The sequence below is a fragment of the Perna viridis genome, chromosome 3 (assembly GCF_037379345.1).
Source record: "Perna viridis isolate PV_CMFRI_1.1 ecotype Kerala chromosome 3, ASM3737934v1, whole genome shotgun sequence".
Classification (NCBI taxonomy): domain Eukaryota; kingdom Metazoa; phylum Mollusca; class Bivalvia; order Mytilida; family Mytilidae; genus Perna; species Perna viridis.
In genome coordinates, this window is record NC_142447.1 from 60,841,515 (window position 1) to 60,857,180 (window position 15,666).

Consider the following 15,666-nt stretch of genomic DNA (forward strand, 5'->3'; position numbering starts at 1 on the left):
ACATTTGTATTAGATTGTCAAACTAAGGTTCTATTTCACAAAAGGAAGGTTGGTATTAATTTTTTAATAAGACCACAAATTTTCCTTCAATATTTTGGGAAAAGGCCTAGGACCCATGCAATTTGGAAATGAGCATGAAGACAGCAACTTTGGGAAATAATATATATACTTGAGGAAAAGGATTTTTATACAGTATTATTTAAAGAAATAATTTTTAATTTTTAATTTAAATCTTTTATAAAGACCATTATAGTTTCCATTGTATTGAGGTGACCTCGGGGTGACAAATTTGATACAGTTAAATAAAGAGAGGATTTATCATACAAATATCAGTGTTAATCATGTACAAATCTTGAATCAGTGTTTAAAGTAACAATTCTGTCCTCAGTCAGGAGATGCTGGTCATTAATGTGTTTTCGTGTCTATACTGTGAAAGTACTTTTTTTCGTGGATTAGGCAGGAAACACAAGTTCATGGATTCTGGAATTCGTGGTTTTTAGGTTTTCAGTTTTCACATCTATGAAAATATCTTTTTTATTGGTAACCAAAATGCGTGGTTTGGCCTTTCCACGAAAAACACGAAAATTGGTACCCAACGAACAAAAATAATTTCACAGTATTTGACTTTTTAGTTTATTTTGTAGAAGTGTCATTGTTCTGTTACATTGGATTTAATTACTTTTGTTGTCCAGGCATTTCAGAGCTTATTTAAAGGTGTGTTTACACTTATTGAAGACCTTTAGGTGATCTCTGAAAGTATTTACTATTTTCATAAAGGTTATACGATGGTGCATTTGTGGCGTTTCGCCATATCTGTTCATTTTTTCTATACAAAAAAGGGGCCAGAAACAAGCATTTCATGTTGTTGGGACATTAACTTGACTGTATGTGAATGAATCTCTCTGAAATTGTTGTACAAGGTGCCATACCACAAAAGGATCACTGGGATTGACTTTAGATGTTTTGACTTGAACTGATAGGAATGAGGGGCCAGAAACAAGTAACTTCCAGATAATAACTAGAGTGAAAGATCTCTGAGTTTGTACCTATTGTGCCATACCACAGAAGGGAGGATGGGATTGTTTTTGGGGGTTGCAACTGGAACTAGATATGAATAAGAGATCAAAAAAGGGGACAATGCAGTTCTGATCAAATTTTTTTTCCTGTGTCAAATATTTAATCACAATCAATTTTCAGAGCTGTATCAAGCTTAAATGGTGTATCCATACTTGCCCCAAATGTTCAGGGTTCAACCTAAGCCCTGCAAAATACTTCATTGGGTTATTTATGGTCCCAACTGTTTTGAGGAATAAGGAGCTGAAAAGAAGCATTTCATAAGCTTCAACTACACATGTGTAACACAAGAATAAGCATTTGAATTTTTTAGTAAATTGTCCCACAAGGTCCTAAAAGTCATGTAGAGTTGTTTTTTGTTTTTGTTTGTTTGTTGTTGTTTTTTTTTTGTGTGTATATTTCATATGGTGTACTGTTTATGGTACATTCATGTTTTTTCCTTAGATGAACAAGGCATATAAAGAAGCAGTAACTGAGAAAGATCAGATGGTAGTTAAATATGCACAGGCTGAAAAAAATAATCTTGGAGCTCTGAAAAATATAGAGAGGCTGGAATCTAAAATAAAGGATAATGCCAAAGAGAAAGAAAGTTTACTCGGTAAAATAAAAGATCTGAAGCTTGAAAAAACTAGACTTGGACATGAACTAGATTTAAAGGTAAAAGTCATGGTAAAATGTGACTAGGGTATGAATTAGATTTTAAGGTAGAGGTAGCAGTTAAAAGAGTCTTGGGCTTGAACTAGATTTAAAGGTCAAAGTCATGGTAAATTGAGACTAGGACATGAGTTACATGTAAGATCAGACCAGTACATGAGTTAGATTTAAAGGTTAAGTTCATGGTAAAGGTTTCAAATATAAGTAAAAGGAAAAGATAAAATTACATATATATGTAAGCCAAGGAAGTGTTGTCTAAGTTGATGAAAATTTTGTTGTTCTTATATCATGCTTTACCTTTATACATGTATACAGGGTTACAGTGTTTATATACATATAGCATGCATAGTCCATGTGTATTGAAAACAAAAAAAAATCACAAAGGTATTCACTGGTATTAAATTTACAGTATGGATTAGATGAGCTTATTGATATAGAAATATAGTACATAAGAGACATGAATATTGCAAAATGAAAATGGTCATTCTTATTTTCTTGTGAAAATAAGACAAGCAATTAGCAAAGTAACTGAAGCATGTATTCATTATAAATTGGGAATAAATTGATTTTTGAACATTTTGTTTTAGTCAAATGAGGCAATGTCTCTGAAAAAAGAAGCAGAAAAAATTCGGGAACAAGTGTCCTCTTCAGATGTCAGAATCAAGTGGGCACAAAATAAATTGAAAGCTGAGCTTGATAGCCACAAGGTATTTCTGTTTTAATGATTATTATTGGCCTTATTGATGGGTAGCCTGACAGATATACGGGCATGATTTTCTTCTATTCATAGCAGCCATTTTAGCACACCTAGCCTGAAAGGCCATGTGAGCTTTTGTCATTACTTGGCATCCGTTGTAGTCGTTATCATCATCATTTGTCTTTAATTTTTAAAAAAATACCTTCTCCTCTGACACCACTCTGTGAATTATCACTAAACTTAGTCATCAGCATCCTTTGGGTATCTACTTTAAAATTGTGTCGTTTATGTAGATCAAGAGTTAAACATGAAAATAAGTGGGACTTTCCTCTTCAGCTTGAAGAGCTCTACAAAAGTCTTAATTGGGTCAAAGTTGTCAGACAACTCCTTGTTAGAGCTATTGCCCTTAATGGGAAAAAATTGAACAGGATGAGGGATTAGGCTTCTGGGAACCTCTTAGGAGCCTCTTGTTTTCCAAGTTTTAATGATGGTATGGTGCTATTGTTTTCTTTTTTTGTTGTTGTTGTCATTGTCCATAGTCATTTGGTTTTTGTGCAATTACTTGAACATTAGTTTGTTAATCTTGATAAAATTTTACAACAATGTTCCATACCTTAAAAAGAAGGTTGGTATTGATTTGGTGGGGGTTACGACCCAACGATTTTGGAATAAAGGGCCAAAAGAGTCAAAGATGGGAATTTAATGAAATTTGACTATATACTGGTAGATCTATGGTTTTGTGCAACCAAGTTCTATACTACAAAGGTTAGATGTGGATGGATTTTGGGGGTTAAGAACTAGACTGTGTAGGAATAAGGGACTGAAAGAAATAAGTGTTTTTCAACAGTAGCAGGAGTAAAAAGTGTATGGATTTCTTAAATAATCGGAAAAGTCCATACCTCAAACATCTGGCCAAAAGACAGAACTATTATATAGTACATGTACATGTATATGGATCTTTATGAAATTGTATCATGGGGTTCAATCCCACAAGTTATGCTTAGATTAATTTTATTGATAATAACTGCATCTATTTAGAAATTATGGCCCGAAGAGGGGCCATATACATACATTTTTTTGGTTTCCTTGAGTGAATGTGTATGGATTTATGAACTTGTAGTAATAAGTTCCTTACCATTAAAGGAAGGTTTTGATGGGCTCTGGAGGGTTTTGATCCTTTCCTTTTAGCAAATTTTAGTTCATTAAGGAGTCAGAAATAAGCATTTGCCTTAACTTGGTATAAATTGCTAATTTCTTATGTCTAACCTCAAATGAAAATTATTTGTTTGTCCACTTTCATTCTTGTCAGAACCTTGTCAATCCAAATATAGAGCTGTATCAAGTTTGAATGCTGTGTCTATATTTGTCACAACTGTTCAGGATTCAGCATCTGTGGTTGTATCCACCTGCACCCTGTGAAGCATTTTAGTTCTTTTATAATTTATACAAGGGCAAACAAACATTTAATTAAACTGCTGAACAATTGAAAAAATACATTATTTGTGATAAGGGAATGTTTGTTATGTTTACATTTATAAATAATTTTTATCAGGAAACCAGTGTAGATAGTTCTAGTGAGAATAAGTACGTGAATAATAGAATCTTAATCTGGTACATTTACTGCTTTTGAATTTATCGTTTATAAAAAGTGTTTTGTATATCTTTATAGGTCATGATTCAACAAGATTAATTTATACCTGTGTTGTTGACATAGATGGCCAATTATAGAATAATATTGACATTAATACATGTAGTGTATTGATGTTGAGTATCTCTAACAATGTAAATATGGAAAGTTGTTGTGTCTTACAGGATACTAAAGCTAATCTTGAGAAAATCAATCAGAGATTAAAGGAAGCTAAAGAGGAAACAGAACAAATTAGGAGAAACTGTCAGGAGATCATCAAAACTTATCAGGTAGGAATTGGAACAAATCAGGAGAAACTGTCAGGAGAACATCAAAACTTATCAGGTAGGAATTGGAACAAATCAGGAGAAACTGTCAGGAGATCATCAAAACTTATCAGGTGGGAATTGGGACAAATCAGGAGAAATTGTCAGGAGATCACCAAAACTTATCAGGTAGGAATTGGAACAAATCAGGAGAAACTGTCAGGAGATCATCAAAACTTATCAGGTAGGATTTTGAACAAATCAGGAGAAACTGTCAGGAGGTCATAAAAACTTGTCAGATAGGAATTTGAACAAATCAGGAGAAACTGTCAGGAGATCATCAAAACTTATCAGGTAGGAATTTGAACAAATCAGGAGAAACTGTCAGGAGATCATTAAAACTTATCAGGTAATAAATCAGGAGATACTGTCAGGAGATCATCAAACCTTATCAGGTAACAAATCAGGAGACACTGTCAGGAGAATATCAAACCTTATCAGGTAGGAACTGAAACAAATCAGGATTATTTTTTGTTACAGGGTGATGGAGAAGGAAATAATTAAAGCTTATCAGACTTGACTTTTATTGTAATGTTTTTTGTGATTAATATTTATTTGAAACATCTGATGTAAATGAGTTCTGGTTTATATTATATTGAAAGTTAATGTGTGCATATATTCCATAGGAGTTATGTAACTCTTGTTTATAGGATAATTAGGACCCTTCCACTTTGTGGCATACCCCTTTAGTAATCAGTCTGTCCATCTGTAACAAATCATGTCCAGGCTTTAATTGTGGTGTCTTTTATTTGTAGGATTTTGATAAATAGCATGAGGATAGAGGTGTCATGTACGATGGTTGATGAAGTTTGACTTTGAACATTGACCTTAAGGTCCAATTAATGATTTTTTAATTTTAAATTCCTGTCCATGCTGTAATTTTTTTCTTTAGGTGTATGCTTTTGATTTTGAACTTGAGAGTTTATCAGCTCAAGATAGTGTACCATAGTTGGTAACCTTTAACCTTGAACTTTGACCTTTAGGTCTAATGAATGATTTTTGTAGAACTGTTTTGTGTCTAGGCTGTAATAAATTTTGGGTGATAAATTGAATGTGTTGTGCATGGCAATGTACAGTTATTTTTTCCTCACCACAAAGATAGATAAAGGGTGGGGAAAGTCCATATGAATTTGAGAATGATATTGGGTCATTTTTCGGCTGACCAAGTGTTTTATGACAATATCTGTATGAGGATTAAGTACTTCAGACATTACTAATGTTTACAAGAAGCTGCACTTTATTTGTAGAGAGGAGTAAGTATTGTACAATGAAGATCGTCTTTAGTCAGTTTTTTGGTTTTTTTTATCTAGTATATTATCTCCATATCTAGTATAAAACAATGTTTTGATTTAGATCAGTTTTTGTAGATATATTTTATAGGAATCAGAAGAGATCAAGTCTAACAACTTGGATCAACAGCTCAAGAAAAAGGAGACAGAGTTATTGTTACATGAAACTGAAAGTAAAGATAAAGAGGAGGTAAACACTAAACTATGGTATAGTTGGACTGTAGATGTGGTCGTTTTTATAATGAGAAAATCACTTAAGCAATTGGTAAAATATAACATTTTGTTAAGGTAACTTGAACAGGGTCATCAAGGATAATTAAGCTACTATTATGGTTGCCCAGTTTATCATGAAAAGTTTGTAATCCAAACACCTTTCTCAATGCAAGTGTTTACATATTAAATTGCTTTAACTGAACAAAGAAAAAAATAACTAATGAAACTGTATCCATATATTACGAGGAAGTTACAACAATATTTTCTTAAGCAGTTGTTCAACTGCTTTATTATTCAGTGAGAGTTAAACACACATGTAAATGAAATTCTGCTTAAGAAATACAACCATAATTTATTCTTGACAGCTATACACAACCACAATGAAGGAGTTAGAACAACTGAAGATAAAACATAGAGAAACACTAGCAGAACTTCAGACTTATCAAGATAAAACTCAGTGTTTAGAGGAAGAACACCGCAAAGATGAAGATACAATGAATAAATTTAAGCACATGCTACAGAAACAGAAAACAGAGAATAAAGATCTACAGGACAGAGTGGAACACATAGTTCAGCTGCAGACAGACTTTAAAAAGTAAAATATAGTATTTAAAGTGAATTAGAGGTCATAAAAAAATGAAAATTTTGACCCCATATAGATCTTAAATATGAATTTAAAACAGTTACAGGGGTGATCCATGTAACTATCAGTAGAAAAGGTGATAGAGTAAATTTTGGCTGAATTCAATGTATCTGAACAATAATCCTTATATGTTTAGTAGTGTTGATAAAGGAAAATGAAGAAAGATTAAGTTATTTTTGAATTAGTGGAAAAGCAATTCTTTCTATTGATTATTTTATATGACCACCTTATCTCAGTAATATTGACAGTCCTGTCTCAGTAATATTGACAGTCCTCTCTCAGTACTAATGCTTATTCATTTATTTAAACAGTTCACAAAAGACAGTTAAATCCTTAGACTCAGAAATATCAACACTCAAAATAAGTAATAAAGATTTGAGTATTGAAATGGAAGGCTGTCGGAAACGTGAAGCAGAAAAATTAGAACTGACAGAAAAGCTATCAGCAAAGAATGCAGAATTACAGTCAGAAAACTCAGCCCTGAATGATAAGGTTTGTAATATTTGGAGACTGGTTTACAAGTTAGGCTAATTCAGTTATTGTTGGATGGTAAGGTATGTAATATGTGGAGACTGGTTTACAAGTTAGACTAATTCAGTTATTGTTGGATGATATAATTTAGTCATTATATGTGGGTGGATCCCTATGACTTAGAAAGTTTATGAAAGTATCATATTTTTGTGTGTTTATGCACTCATACAAAAGGGTTTAACAAAGATTTTTTGTAGCCAATCGACCTCCCAGGTGATTCTCTGGACCCACTACTGGTCTGTAAGCCTATTTTGATAATGTGTAGAAACTGGTTTACAAGTTATTTTAATTCAGTTACTATTGAATGATAAGGCCAAAAAAGTCTTGTTTCCTGCTACCAGCAAAAAATAGGATAGGTGGGTAGTGAAATTATTTTATTTTTCAAAAACATTTTACATTGAGTTCATGGGGAAACATCTAGACATTGGTGAAGCTTGAGCCAAAATGGCCATAAAATGTTAAGGATAGGCACAAAACACAAGGATTGGTAAGGTAGCAGGAAACAGACATATTACAGTCAAACCTCGATGTGTTAAACTCGGATTAGTCGAAATCTCGGATAACTCAAACTAATTACAAAGTCCCAGCAAAACTCCAATACAATTTTACCTTGGATGACTCGAACTCGGATGAATCGAAACCTCAGATTACTCGAGGTAATCAATCAGTCCCCTCGATAGGACTTGGAAGTTAATTAACCCTGATGTCTCAAAGTCAACTAATTAGTAAGAAAACTGATTGCTTTATTACAAACCATGATCGAAGTGTGTTTTAAGAAAAATCAGCGTGGCTTTTAAAATTAATTTGTTGACACTCTTTATGGTTTGATTTGTTTATTTAATTAATTTAAAATTGCGCTAGTTGTTAAAAGAAACAAATTTTATTAATAACACATTGAAATTTACACTAACAGTGATATCAGATATTTTGATATTTTGAAAATTTTTTTTAAAAATACAGATGAATTGTAATGATATCAGACTATTTAATGAAATATCAAACAGACGATAGTAAGGGTAATACTATTTCAACGACTACATTCGTTTCGTTTGAATCAAACAAAGCAGCATGTTATGAACTATGACGTTTTTGATATAGAAAAAATAAAAAGGAAATTTCACTTAAACACTCAGTGCCATTCAGTATTTCAAACATGACATACAACAAACAAAAAAAATATCTTCTTATTTGACATGCAAGACATTACGAAGAACCGTGTAAAGTGAAGTACATGTACAACAAATGATGTAAACACAGAAACAATCATGGACCAAACTACTAGTATTTCCAGTTTATCTTCGACCTCGGATAACTCGAACCTTTTTGCATGATCCCTTTGACTTCAACTGAACGAGCTTCGACTGTATTTGTTTGAGAGCAAATAATATAATGGCATTTAAATCTTATGGACAAATATGGTACATCTGGTATGGTAAAGACCTGACCGTATGTACGTACATCCGGTAAAGACCTGACCTTATGGATGTACATCTGGTAAAGACCTAACCTTATTGACGTACATCTGGTATGGTAAAAACTAGACCTTATGGACGTTAATCTGGTATGGTGAAGACCTGACCTTACGGACATACATCTGGTGTGGTAAAGACTTGACCTTATTAACGTATGTCTAATGTGGTAAAGACATGACCTTATTAACGTACATCTAATGTGGTAAAGACTTGACCTTATGGACGTACATCTGGTGTGGTAAAGACCTGACCTTATGGACTTACATCTGGTGTAGAAAAGACCTGACCTCATGGACGTACATCTGGTGTGGTAAAGACCTGACCTTATGGACGTACATCTGGTAAAGACCTGACCTTATTGACGTAAATCTGGTATGGTAAAAACTTGACCTTATGGACGTTCATCTGGTATGGTGAAGACCTGACCTTATGGAGGTACATCTGGTGTGGTAAAGACCTGACCTTATGGACGTACAGTTTGTGTGGAAAAGACCTGACCTTATTGACGTACATCTGGTGTGGTAAAGACCTAACCTTATGGACATACATCTGGTGTGGTAAAGACCTGACCTTATGGATGTATATCTGGTGTAGTAAAGACCTGACCTTATGGACGTACATCTGGTAAAGACCTGACCTTATGGAGGCACATCTGGTGTGGTAAAGACCTGACCTTATGGACGTACATCTGGTATGGTAAAGACCTGATTTTCTATAGATGTACATATTCCAAGTAATTACTTTACTATAGGGTTTGTAAGTCTCGTTCTAGTTTCAGTTTCCCTTACGGAATTTCCGATGTAGAACGTGTTGAAATCAGAAGACGGATCTGCATTTTATTGTTTACTTCTGGGAAATCGAAATGCTGCAATCACAAGGAAAATCTTATATTTTACTCTTTTCTTAACATTTTTATTTTGTAGAACTAGATATTTGTCATTTTTTATCAGTATTTTTACACTAAAAAAATTTGCTTTTATATTGGACCCAATGATGTGCTAATGACGAATCTCCATTCATTTGAATGGTAGACAAGGACCCATTCTCATAAAATCACAGAGTCACGTGATGAGACTTACATACCCTGTAAGTCTACAGATTTCCATGTAATTGTACCATAAGGTTCCTTATGACAAAAGAAAGATTGGGAATGATTGTGTGTTATGGTCCTATTTTTGAAAAATTAAGGGATAAAAACTTGCATTTCTTAAATTTTGTATTAAATGTTTATTTCAATGTGGGTTTAATGTAAAGTCTTGACTTCTTGGAATTCTTTTTTATGCTGAATCTTACTATTTATTTTTTTAGAATTTTTATTTTGGGCCTATTTCCAAGATGGTCTTAATAAGGGTCTAAATTTAAACTGATTGATTTTATTTGAAAAGAAAATCCTTGAGTTCCTATTGATGTCTGTTTCTTACTAGAAGATCCAAAGCATTCAAAGTTTAACTTTTAATTTCAACAGAAAATGAGTTTATGTGGTTTTTTAGCTCACCTGGCCAAAGGCCATGTGAGCTATTGCCATCACTTGGCGTCCATCGTCAACGTTAACAATTATACAAAACTCTTCTCCTCTAATACTACTTGACCAATTATAACCAAACTTGGTATGAATGTTTCTTTGGATGTCCTACAGAGAACTGATGTAGGGATTTTTGATTCATTGAAAAACATGGCTACTGTTACCAAAAATAGAACATATGGGTCAGACAGTGGTTTTTTGCATATGTCTCCAAAACCGTTAATTTTAGCTAAATTCTGACATTGGATAAAAGTTTTCAGCATAATGAGATCTATTTACAGTCAAATTTTGGTTTTAATCTGTTAAGCAATGTTGGAGTTACTGCCCTTTTTCAACGATTTTTGCAATTTTTCATTTTATTTCTTTCAGAAATCTTCTCTGACACTACTTGACCAATTTAAACCAACCAAACTTGATATTTAATGTTTCTTGGGGTATCCTGCTTAGAACTGATGTGGGGATTTTTTATCTGTCAAAAAACAGAGCTGTTGTTACTAAAAATAGAACATAGGGGTCAGACATTAGTTTTTTGCATATATCTTCAAAACCGTTAGGTTTAGCTATTCTGTTTTGGGTTAAAAGTGTTCAACATGATGAGATCTATCTGGTCAAATATTTGTTTTAATCTGTTAAGTCATGTTGGAGTTATGGCCCTTTTTTGACGTTTTATTGCTATTTTTCATGTTATTATTTTCAAAAATCTTTTCCTCTGACACTACTTGACCAATTGAAACCAAACTTGGTACAAATGTTCCTAGTGGTATCCTGCATAGAACTGATGTAGGGATTTTTTCACTTATTATATCTCCAAAACCATTAGTCAAATTCTTTCAATAGCTGAAATTATCATTATTATTAGGACTACATAAGTTTTCAGGGATCAGAGTTGTCAGATGACTCCTTGTAAGAGTTATTGCCCTTGAAAGGGGAAATTTTTTTTTTTTTTTTTTCAGTTTTCAGTCAATATCTTGAAAACTATGATAGATAGAAACTTTCAATTGCTGAAATGATCCTTATGATAAGTCGTACCATAGTCGTCTTGAGTCAAATTTGTTGGACAACTTCATGTTAAATGTATTGCCTTTGAAAGGCAAAATTCATCCAGGTTCCTTGGAGCCTCTTGTTTAATATGTGGTACTGTGAAAGTATTATTAATCGTTGGGGTCCAATTTTCGTGGATTTCATAGATTTGGTAAACCACGAAATTTGGTTCCCAACGAAAAGAAGATATTCCATTCGTTTTTATGACAAAGTTGTCAAATCCATGAATTCAAGAATCTACAAACTGATTATTTTCCCCTAAACCACGAAAATTGGTTCCCATGACTTAAAGTACTTTCACAGTTTCCAATTGTGCATTAGATTTTTTCGTATTTTGCTCACATTAATGATTAGTCTGTTTATTTAAGGTCATGTCGTTATCAGTGGAAGTACAAAGTATAAGAATGGATTTACAATCTAAAGAAACCAACTTAGATGATCTGGTAAGTTTATACTTCCCATGTAAATATCAATGAAAAGAGTCTGAGCTATTTGTTCTTTCCATAATCAAAATCACAAATACATGTAATTATAGAAGATGATTTACTCAAATATGAATCCAATAGTAATGTGAATATACCTCCCTCCAATACATGTACAAATCAATGATAATTTGAATATACCTCCCTCCAAAACATGTACAAATCAGTAGTAATGTGAATATACCTCCCTCCAATACACGTACAAATCAATAGTAATGGGAATATACCTCCCTCCAATACACGTACAAATCAATAGTAATGGGAATATACCTCCCTCCAGTACATGCACAAATCAATAGTAATGGGAATATACCTCCCTCCAGTACACGTACAAATCAATAGTAATGGGAATATACCTCCCTCCAATACATGCACAAATCAATAGTAATGGGAATATACCTCCCTCCAATACATGCACAAATCAATAGTAATGGGAATATACCTCCCTACGATACACACACAAATCAATAGTAATGGGAATATACCTCCCTCCGATACATGCACAAATCAATACCAAAATTCACTTCTTCTATGCACAGAATAACAATTCATTTAAGAATTAAATGTGTCATTTTCATACGATCGTAAAAAAAAATTTTTTAAATGTTATGACGCAGTCATTGTTGATGTCGTTTGGAGTCATTTCGTTTCCATGCAATAACTTAAGTTGAGGTTGACTAATTGTTCTGAAAATGGAAAGATTCTCCTTACCATGGGAAAAAGGTTCCTATTTAATTAGGACTTGGTGGAGCCTACTGTTTTAGGAAAAGGGGCCAAAAATTGGTGTTTCATTAATACTCATGTAAAATGTTTGGGTTTTTTCCAATTTTAATGATATTATTCTTTTTATAATGTGTTCCTTATTTTATTCAGGTAAACAAACGTATCAGCAGATTTTATGTGTTTTGGACATCAAGATTTAGGGGGGTCAAATTTTTTTATTTTAAGTCCGATTGCAAAAATTCTTTTTTTCATTGGATTCCGCATAAAAATCTCTGCCGGCTCATTTATTCAGATTTCAGAAATCTCTTACAGTTTTCCAATTTAAAGGAGTCAAATGGGCCACACACTAAAAAATCCGCTTTTTAATTTTGGTTCGATTTTTAAAAAAAAATTTCTTCATTGGATTCCTTATAAAAATCCTGCCTGCATTTGGTAATCAGATTTCAGATATCTGTTACAGTTTTCTAGTTTTAAGGAGTCAAAGGGGCCACACCTGAAAAATCAGCTTATTTATTTTTGGTCTGATTTGAAAATTTTTAATTTAGTTTAAAATTTTATGCAATGTAATGTCCAAACTATTTGACATGTCCATAATAAATTGTAAGTCCTTATGCTTAAGTGTGTCAAAAACTAATGCTGTGTCTACACTTGTCCAACTGTTCAAGGTTCAACTACTGTGGTCCTATCATGCTGCGCTCTGTGAAGCTTTTATTGATGTAAAATTGGCGTGTAAAAGTTTTCTAGGTTTCATGTAAAAAATTTGCGACCCGTATATGCTTTTACACACCATGTAATATAAAAAAAAATTCAGTTCTTGTAATTACATTTCCTGCTTGTCATTTCTAATATATTTAAGATTTATATAGAAAATTGGCAATTCATAATGATCAATAAATGTTGTCTAATTATAAATTGTGGGCATGGCCTCTATAAATATCAAAGATATGTTTCAAAGACTCATGAAACATCATATGTAAAGCCCATTATCCAATTGAATTACAGTCCAACTTCACTCGATCGAACTCCTCGGGATTTCTCAAAAACAAATCAAAGTACTAAAATTGCCTTTTATGTAATCAATATAAATAACCTTGGATTTTTCTAACTTCGATTTCTCGAACACTAGAACTGACTAGTCGGCCCATTTGGTAATAAATCTTAGAGAATAACCCTCACTAACTTGAACTCGTCACCCATTTTGTCAGCTTGGGTAATAAAAGGTGTGAAAAACTGAAACCCTATCATTAATCAGTGTCATTTTAATTAATTGCAGGTATTATATAAGTCATCACTTATTAGGTAGTTTTGATCTTAACATAGTACTGATTGAACTTCGAGAATGTTCTGAAGTTTGCATGACGTTTTTAAAAGCAAACACAGTATTTTTAATGTCCACAAGTCAACATAATCTTCCAAAACTGAATAAAAAAGGTCCATGAACTAACAAACTTTGAAGGACGTAGGCAGTTTCTAATGATAAAATCGAACTAGGGCAACAACAAAAATCCGAAAATGTTCAAACTTCAATTTCTCGAACTCCCAATAACTCGAACAAATTTCAATAGTTCTTTTGAGTTTGAGTTACCGAGGATTGACTGAAGTTTATTTTAATGATATGCACCATAAATGTATTTCTGCTTGTTATCACTTTTCCCTGTTGGACAGAGGTGAACATCATTAAAGCAGAATGACATCAAAGAAAATACCAAAGCATGATAAATAAGGCAATCAATTGACAAAACCTAACTTTTTATTAATCATTTTACATTTTGTTTTTGAATCATGATCTGTCTGGGTTTGTTCTCTTGAAACTGCCTTTTATATATTACTCCAATATTAAGAAGAATATATTTGAAAGACTGGTATCATTGTATGTTATTTCACCTCTCAGTTAATTCCTTTTTTTCAGACAAGGAGGTTGTCTGAGGAATCAGACAAGAATCAACAGGAAATCTCTCAATTGTCTGAGAAGTTAAAGGAAAAAACAAAGAAAGGTAAGTCATTTTTTATGAATTAAAGCATTTTGTTGTATTAAATGGAGTCAATATGTAAATAGTTGTGGTCATTGTTATGATGAGGTAATAAGTTATTTACCAGTGATCAAATCTCTCCTGAGGTGCCTACTATTAGGATATTGTAAATTTAAAATCATGTTTGAAGTATATTTATTTTAATATAATTATGTTACATTTGAAGTTGATGAGCTCTCTACAAAGATCGATGATGAAAAGGATGAAATAAAAACGCTAAAGAGAAAACATGTCAATAGCATGAAGGTATCTTAATGTCAGAATAATCTGCATGTCATACACTGGAAACATCTTCTGTCATGTCATTGATTGATTGTTTTTAACAAATTATATAATACGTGTATTTATCATTTTAATGTAGTCATTAGAATATGGAGTAGGCATTGTTTAAATCAGCGAGCACCCAGCAATTTTTGCTTTGCAAGTGCAATATTTTTATTTATATTTAAGCAGCAAGTGAAATCCATATTTTGGTTTGAAAATCTGCCTTCTTAAATAATGAGGGAATTTATTTTTCAATGAATGAAAAATCCCAATCCCATACCCCTCTTTCCCCTCGCTTTCAAAATGGTCAATAACTTTATAGCACTTTGACATACTTTTTTAACCCTTAAAGACATCTCTAGCAACATCCTTTTCGGATTTGGCTGATCAGTTCAATCTGTACAGATACCGGAAATATTACAGTTCTCCACAGATTGTGGGAATATTTTACATATATCATGTGATGTAAACAACTGACAGCTGCTAATTCCAAACAAGAAAATGAGTGCCTTTCCTATCTTAGAAAAGCTATACTTTGATTTGGATTATATAATGGGAGTTATATTTTTTTTTAAAGGCAGGTAGGTTCTTGACAACAGCAACAGTGGAACAGCGGAGATACATATACATACATCCATGTGTTGCCCAAATTTTTTAAAAACATCATATTCACTTCTTTAAATGAGTATAAAAATAAAGGAAGACTCAAAAACTCTGGAAAGATGAAAGTTATTTTTACTGAAATGTAATCCTAACCTATATTTTATTATTTGTTTGATTTAAGGAAGCGATGAATTTTTTTCATAAGGACAGTCATTATTTGTTACTTCCAGGAAATGACTTTTTTCGTTAGTATATTGGGGAACCTTAAGGGAAATTTAGATAGTACATGTAATAACCGTAGAGCTCTCACTGCTTTACGGCGCTCGCTATAATACATGTATTTATCATTTTGATGTAGTCATTAGATATTACATGTAGTTGTTTTGATGTAGTCATTAGGTAATACATGTAGTTATTTTGATATAGTCATTAGATTATACATGTAGTTATTTTGAAGTAGTCAATAGATATTACA

The 15,666-nt window shown here is 32.6% G+C and overlaps 1 protein-coding gene across 3 annotated transcripts in view; it reads left to right on the plus strand.

Moving 5' to 3' along the window:
* The window catches only part of LOC148623203 (coiled-coil domain-containing protein 186-like), a 46,505-nt gene that overhangs the window by 14,264 nt on the left and 16,575 nt on the right, over positions 1–15,666 (plus strand). For all 3 annotated transcript variants that reach the window (XM_088573812.1, XM_088573814.1, XM_088573813.1), the window contains exons 5-13: positions 1,519–1,731; positions 2,316–2,435; positions 4,238–4,342; positions 5,759–5,857; positions 6,246–6,475; positions 6,835–7,015; positions 11,458–11,532; positions 14,204–14,288; positions 14,491–14,570. In XM_088573812.1, coding sequence (XP_088429938.1) covers positions 1,519–1,731; positions 2,316–2,435; positions 4,238–4,342; positions 5,759–5,857; positions 6,246–6,475; positions 6,835–7,015; positions 11,458–11,532; positions 14,204–14,288; positions 14,491–14,570 — 1,188 coding nt within the window. The remainder of the gene's footprint in view (positions 1–1,518; positions 1,732–2,315; positions 2,436–4,237; positions 4,343–5,758; positions 5,858–6,245; positions 6,476–6,834; positions 7,016–11,457; positions 11,533–14,203; positions 14,289–14,490; positions 14,571–15,666) is intronic.